The sequence below is a fragment of the Panthera leo genome, chromosome A2, assembly GCF_018350215.1.
Source record: "Panthera leo isolate Ple1 chromosome A2, P.leo_Ple1_pat1.1, whole genome shotgun sequence".
Classification (NCBI taxonomy): Eukaryota; Metazoa; Chordata; class Mammalia; order Carnivora; family Felidae; genus Panthera; species Panthera leo.
In genome coordinates this window covers 115,530,454-115,549,682 of record NC_056680.1, presented here as the reverse complement: position 1 = coordinate 115,549,682, position 19,229 = coordinate 115,530,454, and the positions used below count along the sequence as shown (strand labels likewise).

The following is a 19,229-nucleotide window of genomic DNA, read 5'->3' as shown; positions in this document are numbered from 1 at the left end:
CTCAGGTCTCATATGTAAAGAGTCAGAATACGGAAGAGCAGTCAAAATAAATCATTTCAACTCAAGAAATACTGAAGAGGCCTCTTATGTGTTGTAGGCACTGCTAGGTGCTGAGATAGGGGAAGATAATCGTCTGCACCCACAGGGAAGTTAAAGTAGTAAAATTAGTTGGTATGCTTTGTAAAGCAGATGCTGTTATTTCCTCCTTCTCTCCTTACCACCATTGCTCAAAATAGTGAATGACTATCCTCCTAACCTGGAACTAAAGTATTTCTAAGAATCAGGGGGAGTGGATGATGACTACATGGGACTCAGGAGCCAGAAAAGTGAGGGAATGGAAGCATAAACACGGGAGATGAAGTATGACAGTGGCTCGGCCAGGACATGATCATGTGACTTTGTCACTGCCCTTCCTGGTCCTGTGACCTTTCCTCCTGGGGTCATATATTTACCAGCTGCATCTTCCTGATTTGGGATAAGGGCCTGCTTGATAATTCATGGACTGTGGACCCTCTCTGTGGGCAAATGCACACACAACATTTAAATGAAATTTTAGGGGATTCTCAAGAGGGAGAACTGCCTTATCTTCCTAGCAGCATTTCTGTCTTAGAAATGAGCTATATTTCATTGTACTCTGCTGGGCCACAGCCTTGGTGACATGTTGCTATTTATAAATAAGGCTGCTAATGAATACAGGAAATGGAGGGAGTTCATGAGTGGTCCCTGGACCAGATGATGCAACAGGTGACTCATTTCTCTCTTTGCCTTTCCAGTTCAAAGGTTATAGCCTGAGGGATTTGGGTTCTCTTAGAACTGCGTCTGTTTTTATCCTGGTTGGTATTTAAAATCCATTTTGAATAACATTGATGTGGATTTCCTTTTCCTGGGACTTGGCAGGGCCCTTCCAGTGTAGCCCTCAGCCTCATCACAGCCCTGCACCAACTCATTGTGCCACTGGTGCCCCTTGTGTCAAGCTAGTGTGGGGCGGGGGGGGGAGGGGGGGGGGCTCTGCAGTGCCACCCCTTTATCCAGCCATGTTGCATTTTTCTCCCCAAAATGACTAGTGACCTGAGTGGAAGGAACCCTTCATAGTTTACTTGGTTCTCTGGCATATGCAGAAACAAAACTATGGTCAAATGAGGAAACATGCTCAGAGAGGTATACCCAAAGTCCTACCCTAAATATGTAGCAGAGCTCAAACACAGCTCTTATCACCAAATCTTTGGTTCTACTTTTTTTTTTTTTTTTTGGTGAAAAAATTTAGATTTAGCCAGCTGGACTCTGTTCAGATGATCTCAATTTCATTGGCAATAGTCAAAGCATCATAGTGAGGAGCCAGTTGAACATATGCTGCCTTCTCTCCATTGGGCCTGATGGAGGTGTTGATCTTGGCCACATCAATGTCATACAGCTGCTTCACAGCCTGTTTTATCTGGTGCTTGTTGGCTTTGACCTCCATAATGAACACGAGTGTGTTATTCTCTTCTGTTTCCTTCATGGCTGACTCAAAATTAGGGGGAACTTGATGATGGCATAGTGGTCAAGCACGTTTCTCCTGGTGGGGGGGCACTCTTTTGAGGGTATTTGGGGTGCCTCTGGAGACACAGTGTCTTGGCCTGTTGGAAGGTAGGTGACGTAGATTTTGTGTGTGTGTGATTGTGGATGCTTTTCAGCACCCTTTTCTTGGCCTTCAAAGCCTTTGCTTTGGCTTTGGGAGGGGCACAAGCTTCCTTCTTCACCTTTGTTGTCTTTAAGAAAAGGTAGGTTCTACTTTTCTACATAAATTTGCTTTTTCTTGAGTCTGTACAGTTTTTCCTGATTGGCAAATTGAATGTCAAGGACTATCCTCTAGTGAACACAGAGCTGGTTACCTGGTTCCCATCTAAAAGGCCTTTGCTGCCTCTTTAGCACCTTTCATTTTTTCAGTAATTACTGAGACTGAGCATGTTCTCTGCCTGGCTGATGGGAGAGCACTAAAGTATAAATTAGGTACAATTCAGGGGCTGGCCTGTTCCCATGGGTTTTTTGGACAGTGACTGATGTTTGTCTCCTGCAGAAATGCCAGACAATGCAGCGGTTCTGCTGGGTGCTTGCTGTAAACTCCAGATTATTCCTGCGCTGCGTCACTTGGTAAGTAAGAAACCTCTCAGATGAGACCTGGGGATGGGCACCCGACAACTGATAAAACACCTTTAGGATTTCTCATCCATAACAGCCCTTCAAGATAGCTTAAACAGATGTTATTAACTCCACTTTTTTTTTTTTTTTTTTGTATCACACTGTCCACATCACACCACACACCCTACCCTATGGGAAGGCTGAGATCGAGAGGAAAAGGATTTGTACAAAGAACTTGTTAGCAGGGTAGGACTCTCAACTTTGCCATTAGATTCCAAATCTCATGTTTTTCCCAGTGTTTGGAGAATTTTGGTCAAGGTTTGGTTGCAACATTGCAGGGAAGGAACCTGACACCATTTGGCAGGGTTATGGTTAGGCCAGTTTGATACAGCTCTGCCTCAAATTCACCAGGAAGGTATTTAAGAGGCGACTGGTCTCAGAGTTAGGTAGTGATGACCTTAGCCCTGGAGAGTCAAGATTAAGCCTTACCTTTTTAATAGAAGGAACCATCAATACACTGCCCAGAGGTCACTTGAATGGGGCAGGTGTTGCTCAGCCTGGGGCAGAGAACAAGAGCATACCAGGCTAGATTATTTTAAGGTCTGGTTACTTACAAAGAGTCAAAACGAACATGCTTTGTAGGCTAAAAAATCCAAAGCTCAGAGCTCTGCTCCCAGATCTGGGAAGGAGGTATTGAGATTAAGTGCCTGGACAGGACCCTGAAATTTGTTATCCATCTAGTCTGAGAACTTTGAGCACCATGCTTAGTGCCTTGGGTACTTCTCTGAATAGCAAAGACATCTGAACAAGGGCATTTTTCCAAGGAACAGTTTACAGCCCATTCACAACTGAAAGCAGTTTCTACCCACTGGTAGAGGAATTCTGGGTTCTTGTACTGTGACCACAAAAACTGAACTACTTGAAAACGTGCCAGCATGTTTGTTCTGGGGTCAGCTAAGGGTAAAGGCTGGTGGTGTAGTTATGAAAACAGTATCATCTATTTGTCCGTAATGATGAGCATAGCAGTAACTTTGCACTTAGCATTTCCCAGGGTCCTAAGATTTACAAAATTATCTACTGCATTCAGGAAATACTTCCTGAATTGTGTGTATATTACTGCAAGGCCACATTAGCTAATTCCCTTTCCCAACAAACTCATACTTCATTGTCATCTTCCTTGTAGTCTGTGTTAGATCTGATCTTTGTTGCATCCAAGTTCTGCTTTGTTGGTCTAAAGGTAGCCACATTTAGGGTTCTAGAATGGCTGGTGTTCTACAGTGGCACAAAAGCCCACAGAGTCATTTGTGTGGTTTTTGGGAGCTGTTCAACATAGACAAAGAATTTTCCTTTTGAAGAATTTCCTGGGTATCTTCACATAATCTGCCCTAGATACTGCAGCAACGCTAAAGACAATGAGGCTCCTGCCTTCTGAACGAATTTGGGTATTGTGTTTCTTACAGGGATTTACTTAGAACAGGGTAGAAAATTCTACCTGTATTCCTATCTTCTCTTATCTGGTGGCCAGAGTAACTTTGAGAGCCTTTTTCAGAAGGGCTTTTGGAAGAACAGCATCATACTAATGTGTTTGCCAAACTGGGAAGAAGGTGAGTTAGAGACTGCTAATTCTGCGCCTGCCCCCACCCTTTGGGTGACTGTAATCTTTTATACCTAGAAGGGTCTCTGGGCCCATGGGCCCGGCAGATATTCAGAGTAGGAAGCTGGATGCTGCTCAGCCCCTGTCCACTAGACTCCAGACACAGCCTGCTGTAGGCAGTCTTGAGGCTGTGCCAGTAGAGCTCATTCTTAAATCGCTGGGATGTGGTGCTCAAAGAGCAAGCCTGGTCCACTCTGAAGTCAAACTGAGAGTTGATGGTCTTGACCAAAAGCTGATGTTAAGCCTGTGGTAATTACTTTTATCAAATGTGTGCTGCACTTCTGCCACTGGGGCAAGTTTTAGTAAGGTTATCATTGCTCAGGACATTTCTGGAGATTTTTTGGATTCCCTTCATTTTAAATTTTACTCTCTACATGAATTGGATCTGGTTTTCAATGCCTGTGTAAAAATCTGAGAACTTGCAATTAGAGCAGCAGCTGAAGTGAACTCTCATTCAGCACATTGAGGGCCCTATTTTCTGTGACAGACCAGTCTCCTAAAAACCTTAGATTTTAGAAAACAGACTAAACAGTGACTATCTTCAGAAAGACAGTAGGGTAACAGTCGTTGGCATATGGGGGTGGAGGGGAGATCAGGAAAGGCTGTTTTGACGTGGCATTTCAATGGACCATGAGAGAGGAGAAGAAAAGGTCTATGTGGAACTCTAGAGGAAGAGTATCCCAGGTAGAAGGAATAGCAAAAGAAAGGTTCTTGAGGCAGGAAGCATAACTAAACTGTGGTACTTATCCCTTTGAGGAGATCAAGCAGCTGTATAGAAAATTCTAATATCATTAAAATAATACATACTGTGTGTATGGGAAAGTTACATTCTGAACTTCCTAATCTCCTGAAGTTAAGGGATCTAGGAGAAGATACAGAGTTCAGAGAGAAGAAGGACTGTCAGAACTGCAGGCAAATTGGAAAACTCAGGCATAAGGTCAGGGCCCGGGTCACATAAATCTTGTTATTTGTTACATCTTAAGGGTGCTCCTTTTGAGGAATGTAAAAAACAACTTTATTTTTTCTCTGTGGATTTTCTATAACATTTTAAGTGAATTTGCTTAAACATGTCATTTCAGTTTCATGGTCTCTCGGCTGATGGAGTATCTGATCTTAAAAACCCAATCTTGGCTCCTCTGAAGGATCTAGAAAGGTTTGGCGTTGCACAGCGTTTGTTTGCCACAGTCAACGTGAACCTGGAGAGACTGCCGTCATCCATAAAAGTTGTCACCGAGGAGGACCCCAACAAAGTCCCACGAATTCTTTATATAAGCCTCAGTGGGCTCTGTGCTTTACGCAGAGCACATTAATAACATCACATGTGAATTAGAAGTACAAGACCATCAAAGTTAGGTATTTTTCAGAATTGTTAAGATACTACTGAGTTTAGCTACCAAGAGGCCCAGTGTCTAAGGTAACTCCAGCACCCAAAGGGTTGAGAACTCTAAGCTGGTGTTTAGTTAGAACCCTCTTCTACAGCGAGATAGGTCCATCTATCACTTTCTTTCATAAACAAAAACAGGTGAGTCTATAGAACATGTGCTGATTGAGGAAATGAACTGTAAATACCACTATAGTATACATATTCCTCTGCTAAATAAAATTAAAATGATCTCATAGCAGGACACCCTTCCTTAGGGGTCTAGCTATATGCATTTCATTTTTGTCATGCTTTGACTAACATACCAATTCTAGGTCTAGAACAATGCTGATTTCCTATGCATTCTGCATGTTTAATTTGTAAAATACTACATATTTTAATTCTGTCTTGACATTCTTCTATAAAAATGCATGGAATGTCTCTCTAGTGCCCCTGATTCCATTGCTAATATCCACTGGGGACCTGAAATCCCTTCTTTCCCTTAGTAAAAAGTAGTTAGGACCTCCTGCCAGAGGTCTGACTTTAGGAGCAGGGAGGATGAGAAGTCACAGTTGTTGAAGAGAAACATGTTACTCAGCATGCATATATATATATATATATATATATATATATATATATATATATATATATATATATATATATAAATAACCTTGTCCTCTATTTGAATGTTAAAATGGAAGAGATGAAGCAAACAACCCTTTCATCGCTTCAGTCAAAAATGAGACTAAATCTTAGGACGCATGAGAAAAAAAATTGCACATTGTGTGGCAACAACAAAAAAAGCACCTTAAAGGAATCTGCAGAAATGGAAATAGTTGCGCTACAGCTGTGGCACTATACATTGCCTTTCTGGCTTTCTGAAATAAACTTTTATAAACAACAAACTGAGGACAGATTGTGTAAGAAGAATCTACTTGTATAAAAAATAGATACACATGTACCACAGTGCAACAGGAGCTTCCTTTAAGAGTCCACAAGAAGGGGCACCTGAGTGGCTCAGTCAGTTAAGCATCTGACATCGGCTCAGGTCATGATCTCCTGGTTCGTGAGTTCAAGCCCCACGTTGGGCTCTGGGCTGACGGCTCAGAGCCAAGAGCATGCTTCGGATTCTGTCTCCCACTGCCTGTCCCTCCGCCACTTGCACTGTGCCTTTCCATTGTCTCAAAAATAAACATTAAAAAAGCCCACAAGAAACCTGACAATGGCTCCTTGGGGGAAGAGAGAGGAGTTAGAAGTTGGGGCAAGGCTAGGGGAGTTACCCTTCTGTTCCTGTTAGAATTTTGTATGCATGAGCCTCTAAGTTGAAATGAACCAACTAACACCACCCCAAAGCAACAAAAACTAAAGATGCCATCCCAGGATGTGCCTATACTGCTACAGGTATTCCTAGCCACCCCCCAGTTACTGCCATTCCTTAGCAGACCCCAATGTAATGTTGTGGACAAAGTAATGCTGGGCCTCCAAACGGCTCTTCTAACTGGAATCTTCATCACTACATATAATTATTAACTGTAAATGTACCTTTATTTACTGCTTGAGATCAAGAACTATTAAAAATAGCTACATTTGGAAACAAGTTCCAGTAGACTAGATCACCTAGAAACAGAAAAATAGGGTAATACTTCTGAAGAGGCCAGCCACCTTCACTCAGATGTTTCCATGACCACTCCTCTTTCCTAAGTGGGTGCAGAAAGAAACACATTAGCTAGTGTGGTGTGGCCCTGGAACAGTCCCTCAGAGGGGTCCATAATGTAATAATCCCTGGAACCTGTGAACATGTTACCTTACATGCCAAAAAGGGACTTCACAGGTGTTTTTCAGGTTACAGACCTTGAGATGGACAGATTATCTGGGTGGGCCCTTAAAAAAGGCAGAAGAGTCAGAGAGATACTTGGCCAAAGAAAATGCAGGAAAGATGTGGCATAAGAAGGACTCAGTGCTGTTGCTAGCTCTGGGACAGGAGAGGTCAATTCAAAAACAAGAGTGCAGTCCACCTGACAGCCAGGAAGGAAGAGGGGACCTGAGTTCTACAACACCATGGAACTGAAGTCTGCCAACAACCCACAGAAGCCTGGAAGCAGATTCTCTCTCCAGCAGTAAGAGCCAGGGCAGGCCCTGGGAAACGTCTCAATTTTAGTTTGGCGAGACCCATGTTGGATTTCCATCCTACAGAACTAAGTCTGTGTTTTAAGCTGCTAAATTTGTGGTAATATTTTTACTGCAGTGATAGAATACTGGCAGCGTAAGATGAAAGAATGAACGATAGAAGTGAGAAGTACACTGGACTAGCAGTTTCTGAAGTACAAGGTAGGGAATCCCAGAAACTTGCTTGAGAAAGAGTTGCAAAGTACCTTTTCTGGAAGCAGGCTTCATGCACTCACCCACAGTCATGCGTCTACCTCTTGGGCAGCCTGGCAGGTCCACCTCCCTTTTCCACCGCAGGCCTCAGGAGTGAGCTGTGTGCCCCAGCAGGCGTTGTCTTTCCCACCGGGGCTTCTCTTGCTTGGCTGGTCCTAGCATCTCACACTATCTAAGCACAAAGGCCTTTTCTTGATCCTATATTTTAATCTTCCCTGTGTCTGCAGTTTCTTTTTCCTTGAGTACATCACCTTTGAAAGCCACCAAATCACTTGGGCTGGGACAGAGGAAACAACAGTTAGGGTTTCCTTGTTAAAGAAGAGAAGCAGGTGAAAAATTTATATATTTATTTTGGTGAGAAAAACAATGTTATTACAGGCTTTTTACAAAGATTATTAGCATTTAAAAGAAATTACCAAAGCTAATCTGATATCCTCTGTATTACCTCTAAACCTTAATTCTACCTATAAATGAAACACTGCATTCTTTGCAATATTATTTATTTTTATATATACAAAAATAGTTTACCTGGAATATACAATCTCCCATGTTTGGACAGCATATGGAAATATGCAAAAAAAATTTATAGGGACAGTTTCTGAAAACTCAATACTTAATTGTACTGCAGGAAAATTTTATTTATACAAGGACAGCAGTAATGTTTCTTTTATACAGGAATAATACAATTACTTGGAAAGCAGCAGCAATCAAATTTTATTTTTAAACTTTTTCATTAGAAAACTTAAGCAGCTTGTTCAGCTTTTATTTTTAGGTTGCTAACAAGCATTTTGTCTTCTGTTAAAAAAAAAAAGTTCTACAACCATTTCAAAGACTAGAGGTTAAAAACAGCATGCATTTGTGTTCAAAATAGAGATATACCAAACTGAAATGGGGAGGGGGACCCCAAAGCAAGGTTTTCACATCAAATACTCACCATGGGCTCTAACAGAACTCAACATGCAGAAAACTACACTTGTTTTGCTGAACCCTAGTGCTCATTCTTCTCCAGCAAAACCCTAAATCCCACTTCCTTAAAAGTCAACATTACCAAAGAAACAGCAGTTGGTGGTTCTTTTTCAAAGAGGACACACAACCAAAAGGAATATTTATCTTATATTTCAATTATAGATGAGATGAGCTATTCTTCAAATTTGGTTCTACCTGAAAAGATGAAGGCATTCCTCATTTGGACCACGTTTACCAGAACAAGCTTTATGTCTTCAAAGCAACATTATTTGTCCCACTGCCCGTCTCTCCTATTTCAGAATAAGACAAAACCCACATATGTTAACTGGTGATGACTTCTGGTTTAATAGTGGTAATTTATAGCTGAGGAGTTTTGAGTGCTCTGCTTTTTTCCACTTCCTCCAAGCTCTCAGGCCACCTTGACTGATAGGAGGAAAGCTAAATTTCAGGTATGGCCTACCATATTTGTATGTTTCTGCCCCCAGAGTTTGCTGTGGCTAAAGTACAACAAAAATATCCAGTCCAACTTTTAAGATCAGACCTTTTAGCTTCTGCTTTGTGGCAACAACAATACCTATTCAGTAGGACTCAAGACAGGTTTACAAGCATGGAGTCAACTGCTCTCCCAAGTATTAAGTGGCATTTACATTAGCTGTGTTCATTCAGTTTGTGCTAGAAATTAGAAAACAGTAAAAACTAGTAGGGGAAAAAAGGGAAGGAACTGTCACTTCTGGCTGACTGGCATGTGGAGGCAAGTCACATTCATCACAGCACAGCATTATCAGCCAACAGCCACGAAGCTACGAGAAAGAATGCAACTAAGATATCTTCATATCGGATTCAAGGTCCACTAAGTGGGTCTAGCTAAACATTTCTCCCTATAAATAAACAGAGGCCTTTTAAACTTAATACTATGGGCTAAACAATAGGGCTGCAGTGATAAATTTCAGCCATAAGAATTAAGGTAGGGCAGCTTTAAGGGGGGAAAAGATTAGAATGTGGTTGGATGTAAGAGAGTACTGGATTGCTTAAATTTTGTGAGTAACAGCAAGAATTCGCTAAAGGTTTGGACTTAGAGGTGGCATTCTAAACTAAATGACTCTCCTGACCAACGCCACTGAGAGCAGAAAAGGCCCTCTTCCAAGGCTGGAACTACAACCTCAGAGCTGTTTTAAAACCGGAGGTAAGATTCTTGAATGGTATGTACCATTCATTATGTAACCTCTGAAAGAGATGCACTTTTAAAAAAAACTAAATGGTAAACAACCTCACTATAAGTGAATACATAAAATAAATGGATAAAGCAGCCTAGCTGCTTTCCCAATCTAGCATTTATTATATCAGAGATACAAATTGCTTCTTGTAATTTAAGGTGAAGACAAATATTAAGCTAGCCTTATTTAACTAGTGGAATATTAAAAGTAAAGGGAGATATAAATTTTATCAAAGGTCAGGTGGTCAAGAATCAGAATTAGGATCTCAGCTAGAAGTACACCATCTCTATTTTTAACAAAAGAGATTATTTTAAAGAAAGTACTGCCATGTACTGCAGGAGTGGTAGAGAACCATGCTTTAAAATTCTTACCTTGGAAATGAGGTATCGTTCCTTCACTTTTTACTGTGTTAAAGACTCATTTTTGATTCTGTGCACTAAATAATTCCAGGAACACAAAAAAGTAACATAATGGATGGGAAATATTTAAAAATGAATAAAACTTGAAGCTAACAAAAAATTTAAAAATCATCTTACCTTAAAGAATTAAAGAGTTATCTCCTTTAGATATGCAATGTATACTCAAAAACTCATATACTGAATTATTAGTTGTATTCTTAAAAGTTTGTGAATAATAGGGGCACCTGGGTGGCTCAGTCAGTTAAGCGTCCGACTTCGGCTCAGGTCATAATCTCACGGTTTGTGAGTTCAAGGCCTGTGTCAGGCTCTGTGCTGAGAGATCAGAGCCTGGAGCCTGCTTTGGATTCTGTGTCTCCCTCTCTCTCTGCTCTTCCCCCGCTCATGCGCTCTCTCTCAAAAATAAATAAACATTAAAAAAAAGAAAGTTTGTGAATATTCACTTGTACTATATACAATAATGCCATTATTTAAAATACTGAATTTCTCCCAAAACTCAAAATGCAGATATTATTACACAGATATTTTCACAGCAAATCCATTGGAAGAGGAGGGCAGTTACCCCAATCTCTAAATCTGAGTCATATCACAAATTCATTTGAAAGCTTAAGTATTTCCCAAGACAATGCCATTTAGAACTCTGTCCTTTTTCCTTAAGGAAATTGTTATAGTGATAATTTTCTGATCTGAATTTCATCATACATTTTTTTCAAAAAGGAGATTAGTATCTGCCTCAAGGTAAAACCAGAGTCTTATAAAACAACATGAAAAAAAAAGTTTCAGAAGGTCTAAGAATTTGGGAGTAAACATTTAAGAACACTAGCTATAATTACATGGGTAAACACATTTAGTTTTATTATTCATGTAGTTTGGGAAAGTTTTACATATTATACATATGGCTGTATATATATTGTAATATATATGGTGACTGAGACATTAAAAAAATGACCTATATATGTACATAAAAGTTCAGGATTTCTTTTTTCATATTTAGTATAAAGATTCATTACTACAAAATTATTGGCTCCCTATCCTGTGATTTCTGGAAAATGGAGTGTTGTTTCAGAAGTCATAAAAGTACAATGTTAAGTAGATCGCTATTTTGACCAATTTTTAGAACTTGATGTTCAATATTTACCAGTTTAAAGTAATTGTACCTAACTCCATGGCTATCCATCTTGAAAATCAACTCAATTACTAGATTATGACACTTGTTGTTTTACCTAACAATAAGTAGCAGTTTAATGAATTGTTAAAGCAAAGATCATCTTTTATTGTCATTGACAAAGTATGGTCAAAGCAGTTAGTATCTGGCCATAATCTATAATGCTACCCTATTGTATTTTATTGCTAATTTGCATTATTTTCTAAATTTGTGTTAATCAATTTGCTCTTTTAAAGAAAACTTGTCCTATAAGTTACTATAAGTAAATTTACTAGATTCTAGAATCTAGATTCAGGCTACTATTGCTGTAGTCATTCATGGGCTTATGATTTCTATTTTAAAAAGCTATGTTCAGCAATTGTATAGTTAGAATTGATAAAAGTAAACAAAGTCCTGATGTATTGGATTGATATTATCCAAATATCAAACAGAAATAGAGAATGCATAATCAAGGCATGGCTAGAACAAAAGTGAAACTCTACTTGCAATGCATCGCATATATTCCACTAGTTACAGTGTTATATGGCTTACCCAGGAACATCAATTCTATGGGTATTTGTACATTTGAAAATAAAATATATATATATATATATATATATACATAATATTTAGTTGTATGGAAATAGTCATGCCCTGAATGCTGAATGTGGACATTCATCTGTCTACAAAGAATGCTCATGTGCATTAACGTATTGGCACGTTTCCCAAAAGTATATGCAGGTGCATGTGTATTTTAACTATTATCAGTTGTTCAGCATCACTTTAAACCATTTTCTCTTCGGTAAAGCTCATTATTTTGTATATTTCCCACAAGAGAAATTCACATTTCCTTGATTACAACTATACTCTTGTTGCCTTGGGAGACTACTGGGGCCCTTGGGACTCCTTGCCCCAGCAGAGATCTGCCAGGTCCTGCAGACTCAGATGAGACTTCAGTTTCAAGTTCAATGACTCTATTGAGATACAATGAACTTCTCTGAATTTATTCTCTTCAGCTCTGGCATCTGGACTGAAATAACTTCTCTGAATTTATTCTCTTCAGCTCTGGCATCTTGACTGAAATTAACTAAAGAGCATTATTTCATTTTATATTATGGGGAATCAAGTGTGTATTAATTAGTCATGAATACAATTTATAATAGAAATAATTCCTTTAAGTATAGACTATTTTCTAATATGCATTTTATGCTAGATGATAAAGCTAAAAATATATATGATGTAAAAATCATCTCTATCATGTCAAGACAGTTGAAATATTTTTGTGGATAAACTTGTGCTGTTACGATGATCGTACAGTTGTTCACAGAGGCTCCATGCAGCAGCATGAAGGCATACCATAGAAGACAGCACATTTCCTGAGAACATGAAAATGAAACTTAAAATTTATAGTGTGTTGAAACATTAAGTCATAAGATATTACCTTGACACTGTGCTTTGATTCAGGTTGCTTTGAGAAGCCAGAATTCTGATGTAAATATACGTCGTTTAAAAGTTACCAAAGTTATTAAAAGGGTATGATCCATTTTGCCACTGATGTCCTATGCTAGGACAAAGAACATTAATTTGTGTTCTGGATATGAAATTCTAGAAAAAAATACCTATAGATTTCCACTCTTAACCATACAGCAACTTGGGCGTTGTTTCATTGTTAAAAAGATTTAAAGCAATGTGTGCATACTGCTTACTGCCATGTATTTTCTCTTCCCTCTAAGTGCTCCCGGCTGGCATTCCATGTGACAGCTTTGCTGAGAAGAAAACAAATTCAACAGCCAGGTGTCTAATGCCTACCACTGACAAAGATGACCACTAATATTTAAGCACCTAACCTTTTAAGTGTGAATACTGTCCCTGTGAAAAGTTGGCAGCAATATAAAACATGGCTAACTTAGTTTAATGATGAGCTACATCTCTAAATATGTTTGAGGAAGAATATATACCATGTAAGAATCCTAAAGGGAGATACAAATGGAGATGAATCTTAAAAATCTGAGTATGTTAACGCATCTAAAGGAGGGGAGCTGTTTTGTTTTCCTAATCATTAAACAAAAAAGTACATTTCCTAACAGAAACGTAAAAACAATATATGAAACCTTTTTTAATATATATTATATAATACATACAATGTACATATTATATAATGTATATATTACATATAGATGAAACGGCTTACAGTTATTTGCAAATCTTATAAATTGTTCAATGGATTTGGTTCTAAACACAACAGATTTAACAAATATTCTAACAATCACATCCCACTTCAAAAAAAGCACACTGATTTTCACCAAATCCCCCACTTGCAAACTTAGAGGCATTTTAAAGCATCAAAAAAATTTGCAGAGGCATAATACATTTGCTGACCGTATCCTAATGAAAACCCGTTGAAAGCAGTAGGCTCATTTTTGTCAAATTTCTACATGTGAAAATAAATCAACTTTGTGTCAGTTTACGTGTTACAGGATAAGGCACTCTCTCAGCCTGCATGGCCTTGCTTGCTGGGGACACATTCACTCAAGCATCAGCTTGTCATGGCAACAAATGAGAGTGCCAACTATTGCTCTTCACTTTTCCCCTCAAGATAGAAATGAAGGGAAAAGAAACCAATATATTTGTTTAAATTAGAATGGATAGCCATCTATCTTTGAAATAATGAAGCCATGTAGTGTTGAGCAGACTTTCAATGTCAGCCTTGGATGGCACTGACGTTACAGTCCTGCTTCTGTAAGAACTTGTATTAGGAAAGAAGACCAATAACTACAATTTTTTCCTAAGAGTAACTGACCCTTCACTAGTTGATACTGAACCAAAGGACAGCTTTACAAAACTATTTCAAGTATTCATTATCACAGTGAAAATGGGAGACCAATATGAGAATGAAGGATTTGAAAATTCCTTTGATGAAAAAGGCAAGGGTACTAAATCAAAACATATACAAAATGCTTCAACGCATTTCTTTATGTGGTATGAATAGAAATATTATCCATAAAAAGTTAGAAAAATTAAGATAAATTATATATTAGTACACCTTCCCAACCACATTTTATATAAAAATTCAGAATAGTGTACTGGTATTTCAATCTACACAATAAAAATGCCTAAACTTGGCAGATATTGTCTACCTGTGCATGTATTTTCTCAGTAGAAGGCTTATTTGTTGCAGTCACTTTTAAAAAGTTTTATTTCCATTCTGAACCTTAGTGAATCATCAGTAAACCCAGCTGATTGGGACCCACTGTGGCTCCATTCTCAGCTTCTCTATGGCAGTTTGTAGTTTTTCAAAGGCTTTGTCTAGATTGTCGTTTACGATGATCAAATCAAAATAGTGGTTGTATGCTCTCTGAATTCGTGCACTTTCATCCACGGTTTTCTTCAAGTCAGAGTCCTGTCAAAGAGTGTTAAAAGGAAATGTTTCTATCATAAGGTGTATTTACTTGCTCAAACACCAAAGTGAATGTAAGAACTAAGTACATTGGACTTTTATTTATGGTGATTAATATTAATTCTCAAAATCTAATTTATATAGTGTTGAAAAAAACATTACCATATGTTCATATCCTAGTCTTTACAGCAGAGTTCATGTTTGCTTTATGAGTATTCTCTATCTTCTATTTCACTGATCTTAGGAAAATATTCCTAATTAAACAACTGCTGATAATAGGGTGAAATCTAAGGTAATAAAATAATTATTTTAGGTTTCTAGCACAACTATAGCATCCTCTTCAAATGATTTTTTTTTTTTTAATTTGAATATATGTATGACATCCTAGAAAAAGAATCCTAGAATTTTCCCTTTGTGTTTTTGTCTTGCTTCTTCATGATCCTGCATGCCAGCTGAGGTGGTCAGTACAATGAAACCAAACTGGTGGGACAGGAGATTATTCTGCCATTTTTCTAGATCTTTGAGTTGTACATAAAATCTGGGGCTGATAACTCCACAGTTGTTTAACCTGCTTATGAGGTTTGTAACAACTTTCCCAGCTCTGTGATCATGAATGATTTCAAATTTGCCAATGTAACCACGTTTCATCATCACAGTTTAGAAACTGGATAATGACTTTGGAGCATGGCCTAGTAAGAACCTGGCATTTGCCTCTCTTTTCAGCATTGTTAATGCTCTTAAGAGCATCTGCCAGGACATTCATGTATACCAATATGGCAGCACAGAAAGATGGTGGAAAGAGTTCAAAAGATTTTTATCTTACAGGTTCTGTAGATCATGGAAACCATTCTGCAGTGACTTCTAAGCTCAAAGCCAAATCTGCTGCCTAATTCTAGGAAAGAGAATCTTCGAAATGTATTTTGAAGACTAACCACATGTTTCCCACCTCCAACAACATATACTCACACACACATTTATTTCTGTAGCTAGCATTGTTTATATTTTGTAAAATATTTTGGAATAATGTGGAGAATAAATAAGTAATGGGTTCTGCATGAGCAAGTGAAGCTTTTCATTAAATTGCAACTTTAAAAATGAAATTTCACATTTTTTCTATATGTTCTTCAAATATTTATTGAGTTTCTATTAAGGTGTCTACTATATTTCATCATCTATAGATAGAACAATGAATAAGAGAGAATGGGTTCCTACCCTCCAGTGGAGGAGGCAGATAAAGGGCAAATAAACACAAAAACTTCCAAGTTGTAATGAGTACTATAAAAGAAACCAACCAAGAACAAAGAATTTTGAGAATTCTACTTTAGAAAGAGTGATTACAAAGACACTGAGTAAATGACATTTAGCCTGAGAACTCTAGTGGGGGGAAAGAGCATTCCAAGCAGGGGAAACACCAATGAAAAACCCAGGAGGGAAATGACCCTGATGTGTTTTAAGATACTGAAAGGTCAGGATGGACAGAGGGACTAAGGGTGGGGGTAACATGGAGATGAGTACAGGCTAGGTCCTGGAGGACCCACATGCAATGGAAAGGCATCTCTGGCTTGTGATGGAGAAAGAGGAGATGGAAATGACACCAGACTGGAAATATATTTTGGTGATAAAATCATCAATATTAGCTATGAATGTGAAAAGTGAGGAAAATGAATCAAGATGTGGAAGAAGTAATTGTAGAAAATGCAAAGTTGGGGGTGGGAGTAGGGAGAGCATAATTTTGGGGGGAAAATGTTCTACTTTGTGTATGTTAAGTTTAAGATGTCTTGGGTAACATCTAAGTGCTAAGTAGTGATAGGTTATGCAAGTCAGAGCTCGGCGGCCTGGATTACCTATACATGAACTAGGAATCATCAATGTAACAATGGTACATAAAACCATTTTACCAATGGGTAAAAGTCAGAGCTCGGAGGCCTGGGTTACCTATACATGAACTAGGAATCATCAGTGTAACAATGGTACATAAAACCATTTTACCAATGGTAAAAACACCTAAAGGGAAGTGTAGAGAGACAAATGGGTTCCAAACTAGGCCTTAGGGACACTACTACTTATATTTTAGTTAACATCACTGACATCTCTAAATCAGTTTGAAACAACTAAAATATCTTTTATGATAGATGTACAGCCACAACTCACCTTGAAAATAATTTTTACCTATTACAGTCACTAGCAATCTGGTTCATTAAAAAAAAAAAAAAAAAGGTTGTTTTGGGCAATAACAATCATGTAACAATAGCAGAGTACAACATACAGATGGATCTCTAGACTATATTGGTAGGTGGAAAATGCAGGCAGACTACCGTATATAATAAGCGACTTTTTATGTAAGAAATAGGGGAGAAAGGATACACACATATACACACTTGCTTATATTAAAAACAAATAGTGAAAATGGCTACCTTTGTAGGTGGGCGTGTAGAGGACAGAGAAAAGCTAGATTTTTCTGTTAAGATTTACCTTAGAACTATTAAATGTATAGAATGATACAACAGAATTAAATTCACATGAAAAAAAGAACAATACCTGAAAATAAAAAGCAAAATGAAATAAACCAGTGTTTTAAGTTGATGGTTTAACTACACAGAAAGGAATTATTTCAGTAACGTTAAAATTAAATAATACCCACTGGAATAGATCTTAGGAACAACTTTTTTAAAAGCCCAAAACTTAAAAGTTTTCAATAATCATACTATTGACATTAATACTGATATTGTTACTCAGAAATTATATACATAGTAGGTTCTCAGTTTATATGTAAAGTAAGAAATTATGTTATCAGGAACCAATATTTTCAGCATAAGAAAAATGACAAATACAGAGTCAAAGAAGTAAAATAATGTAAAGTTTAAATTGGAACCATCAAATTGAACGAATGATGTGTGTTTTCTGAAAAAGGAAAATATATTTCCTATATCTGGCCACCAAAAAGGCCTAGAAATAATGAGTAACTAAGTTCAATGCACAACTTTAGTACCTATATCGTCTCTAAATACCATTTCCCACTAAAAGGAACCAGGGATTTTGGATGGCTGGTTCCAGGTCCGGGCCAATAAATGTGTAAGACCTGGAACAGTTTGTTGTACTAGAAAGAAAAGAGTCATCAAAGATTATTGGGGTTGTGTTAAAAAGACTCAGAAGACAAACTGAATATTCCCATGAGCTAAACATAGGCCAATTTAAACATCAAAATGAATGGTAACTAGAGGCACCTAAGTGGCTCTGTCAGTTAAGTGCCTGACTAGATTTCAGCTCAGGTCATGACCTTATAGTGGTGAGATCAAACCTAGTGTCAGGCTTGTGCTAAGCATGGAGCCTCCTTAGGATTCTCTTTTTCCCTCTCTCTCAAAATATATAAACATTAAAAAAAGAGTAATAACTAAGTACACAGAGAGGAAGTATTTCAAGGGACTTTAAACACAGTGATTTGACTGTATATATTCAGGGGATAAACCCTAAGGACAAAAAAAAAAAAAAAACAAACCAGTTTATGGTAATCATACCCCGTAGTGTCAGTATACTTATTCTCACACTGCTGTGTGTGTACTGTGTGATTAAGTAAATGAGCAATTATATGATTATTTTAGGTCTAACATTCCCAGTGTTTTTGAGAACTGGGATACTCAGGGTAGGGGAATGGAGATATACATATAAAAGAGGTTAAGTAAAAACCTTGTAATTCTGAATTTGAATGGGAAGTTTCAGTATGAATTCGTGACATAGTTTGCTTCAGACATACAACAGAAAAACATATATCCTACCTCTGTCTACCTGAAAGGTATAGCTAGAAACAATGATCAATCTTGTGACAATGTACACCCCTAGTATTATGGTCTTAAAACACCATTTACCCTAAAAGGAACCAGAGCTTCTTGAAGAAACAGCTGATGCCTGGCCTAGAAAAGGAAATGTACAAGAGGAGCCTGGAATATCTGTCATACCAGATAGCAAGGAAGCTATCAGAGACTATTGGGCTCATGAAATAAGGTCTCAAGAGCCAACTTGAATAAGCTCCTATTGGTCAAAGATGGGGCAATTTGAGCATCAGTAAGAACAATAACTGCGATAGAGTAACCACATCAAAAACTCATATCATGTGCTCATAATCAAACTAAAAAAACAAAAAAAAAACCCCCTTATTTGATCACCTGTTGCCTCTGGGGGCTCTTAAGGAACAAATCCATTATTCTGAAAAGTGACCCATAAAAAGCAAAGTATCAACATATACCCTGACCTTCCTATTTGAACTCTATTTCAGAGTAATCAACTAGTTGATAAGGAAAAGTTATTTCTTAGAAGAGCTCTAGTTTATAAATTCATAAAGAATGACAAACTTTGAATACTACCATTTTACAATCCCTAAAATAAGTGATCCAGGCAAAGATGAATAAAACTTGCTGAAATCATTAGGTAAAAAGCTACTACTTCATAGACTGGGCTAAGGACATTTGAACACACTGAGCATTCTTATCACAAAAAGAGCACCTTTAATATGCCTCATAATGTAACAAAACAAGAAGTATCACTTATTAATTATTCTTGAGAAATAAAAGTGAACCTATATCTGAT

At 37.8% G+C, this 19,229-nt stretch overlaps 2 protein-coding genes and 1 pseudogene across 12 annotated transcripts in view; 1 reads left to right on the top strand and 2 right to left on the bottom strand.

Moving 5' to 3' along the window:
* Positions 1–5,642, top strand: part of GSDME (gasdermin E) — a 64,248-nt gene extending 58,606 nt beyond the window's left edge. Inside the window, exons 9-10 of the mRNA XM_042920415.1 lie at positions 2,057–2,130; positions 4,852–5,642. Of these exons, the coding sequence (XP_042776349.1) occupies positions 2,057–2,130; positions 4,852–5,082 (305 nt within the window). The 3' untranslated portion in view covers positions 5,083–5,642. The remainder of the gene's footprint in view (positions 1–2,056; positions 2,131–4,851) is intronic.
* Positions 5,643–8,009: 2,367 nt separating this feature from the next.
* Positions 8,010–19,229, bottom strand: part of PALS2 (protein associated with LIN7 2, MAGUK family member) — a 113,654-nt gene continuing 102,434 nt past the window's right edge. For 7 of the 11 annotated variants that reach the window (XM_042920357.1, XM_042920385.1, XM_042920370.1 and 4 more), the window contains one exon: positions 12,693–14,651. In XM_042920357.1, coding sequence (XP_042776291.1) covers positions 14,475–14,651 — 177 coding nt within the window. In that variant the 3' untranslated portion in view covers positions 12,693–14,474. Of the gene's footprint in view, positions 8,673–10,062; positions 10,128–12,642; positions 14,652–19,229 lie in introns of those variants that run through there. The other 4 variants (XR_006197359.1, XR_006197363.1, XR_006197364.1 and 1 more) reach the window with 4 other exon arrangements.
* Positions 15,033–15,423, bottom strand: LOC122208942 (annotated as a pseudogene).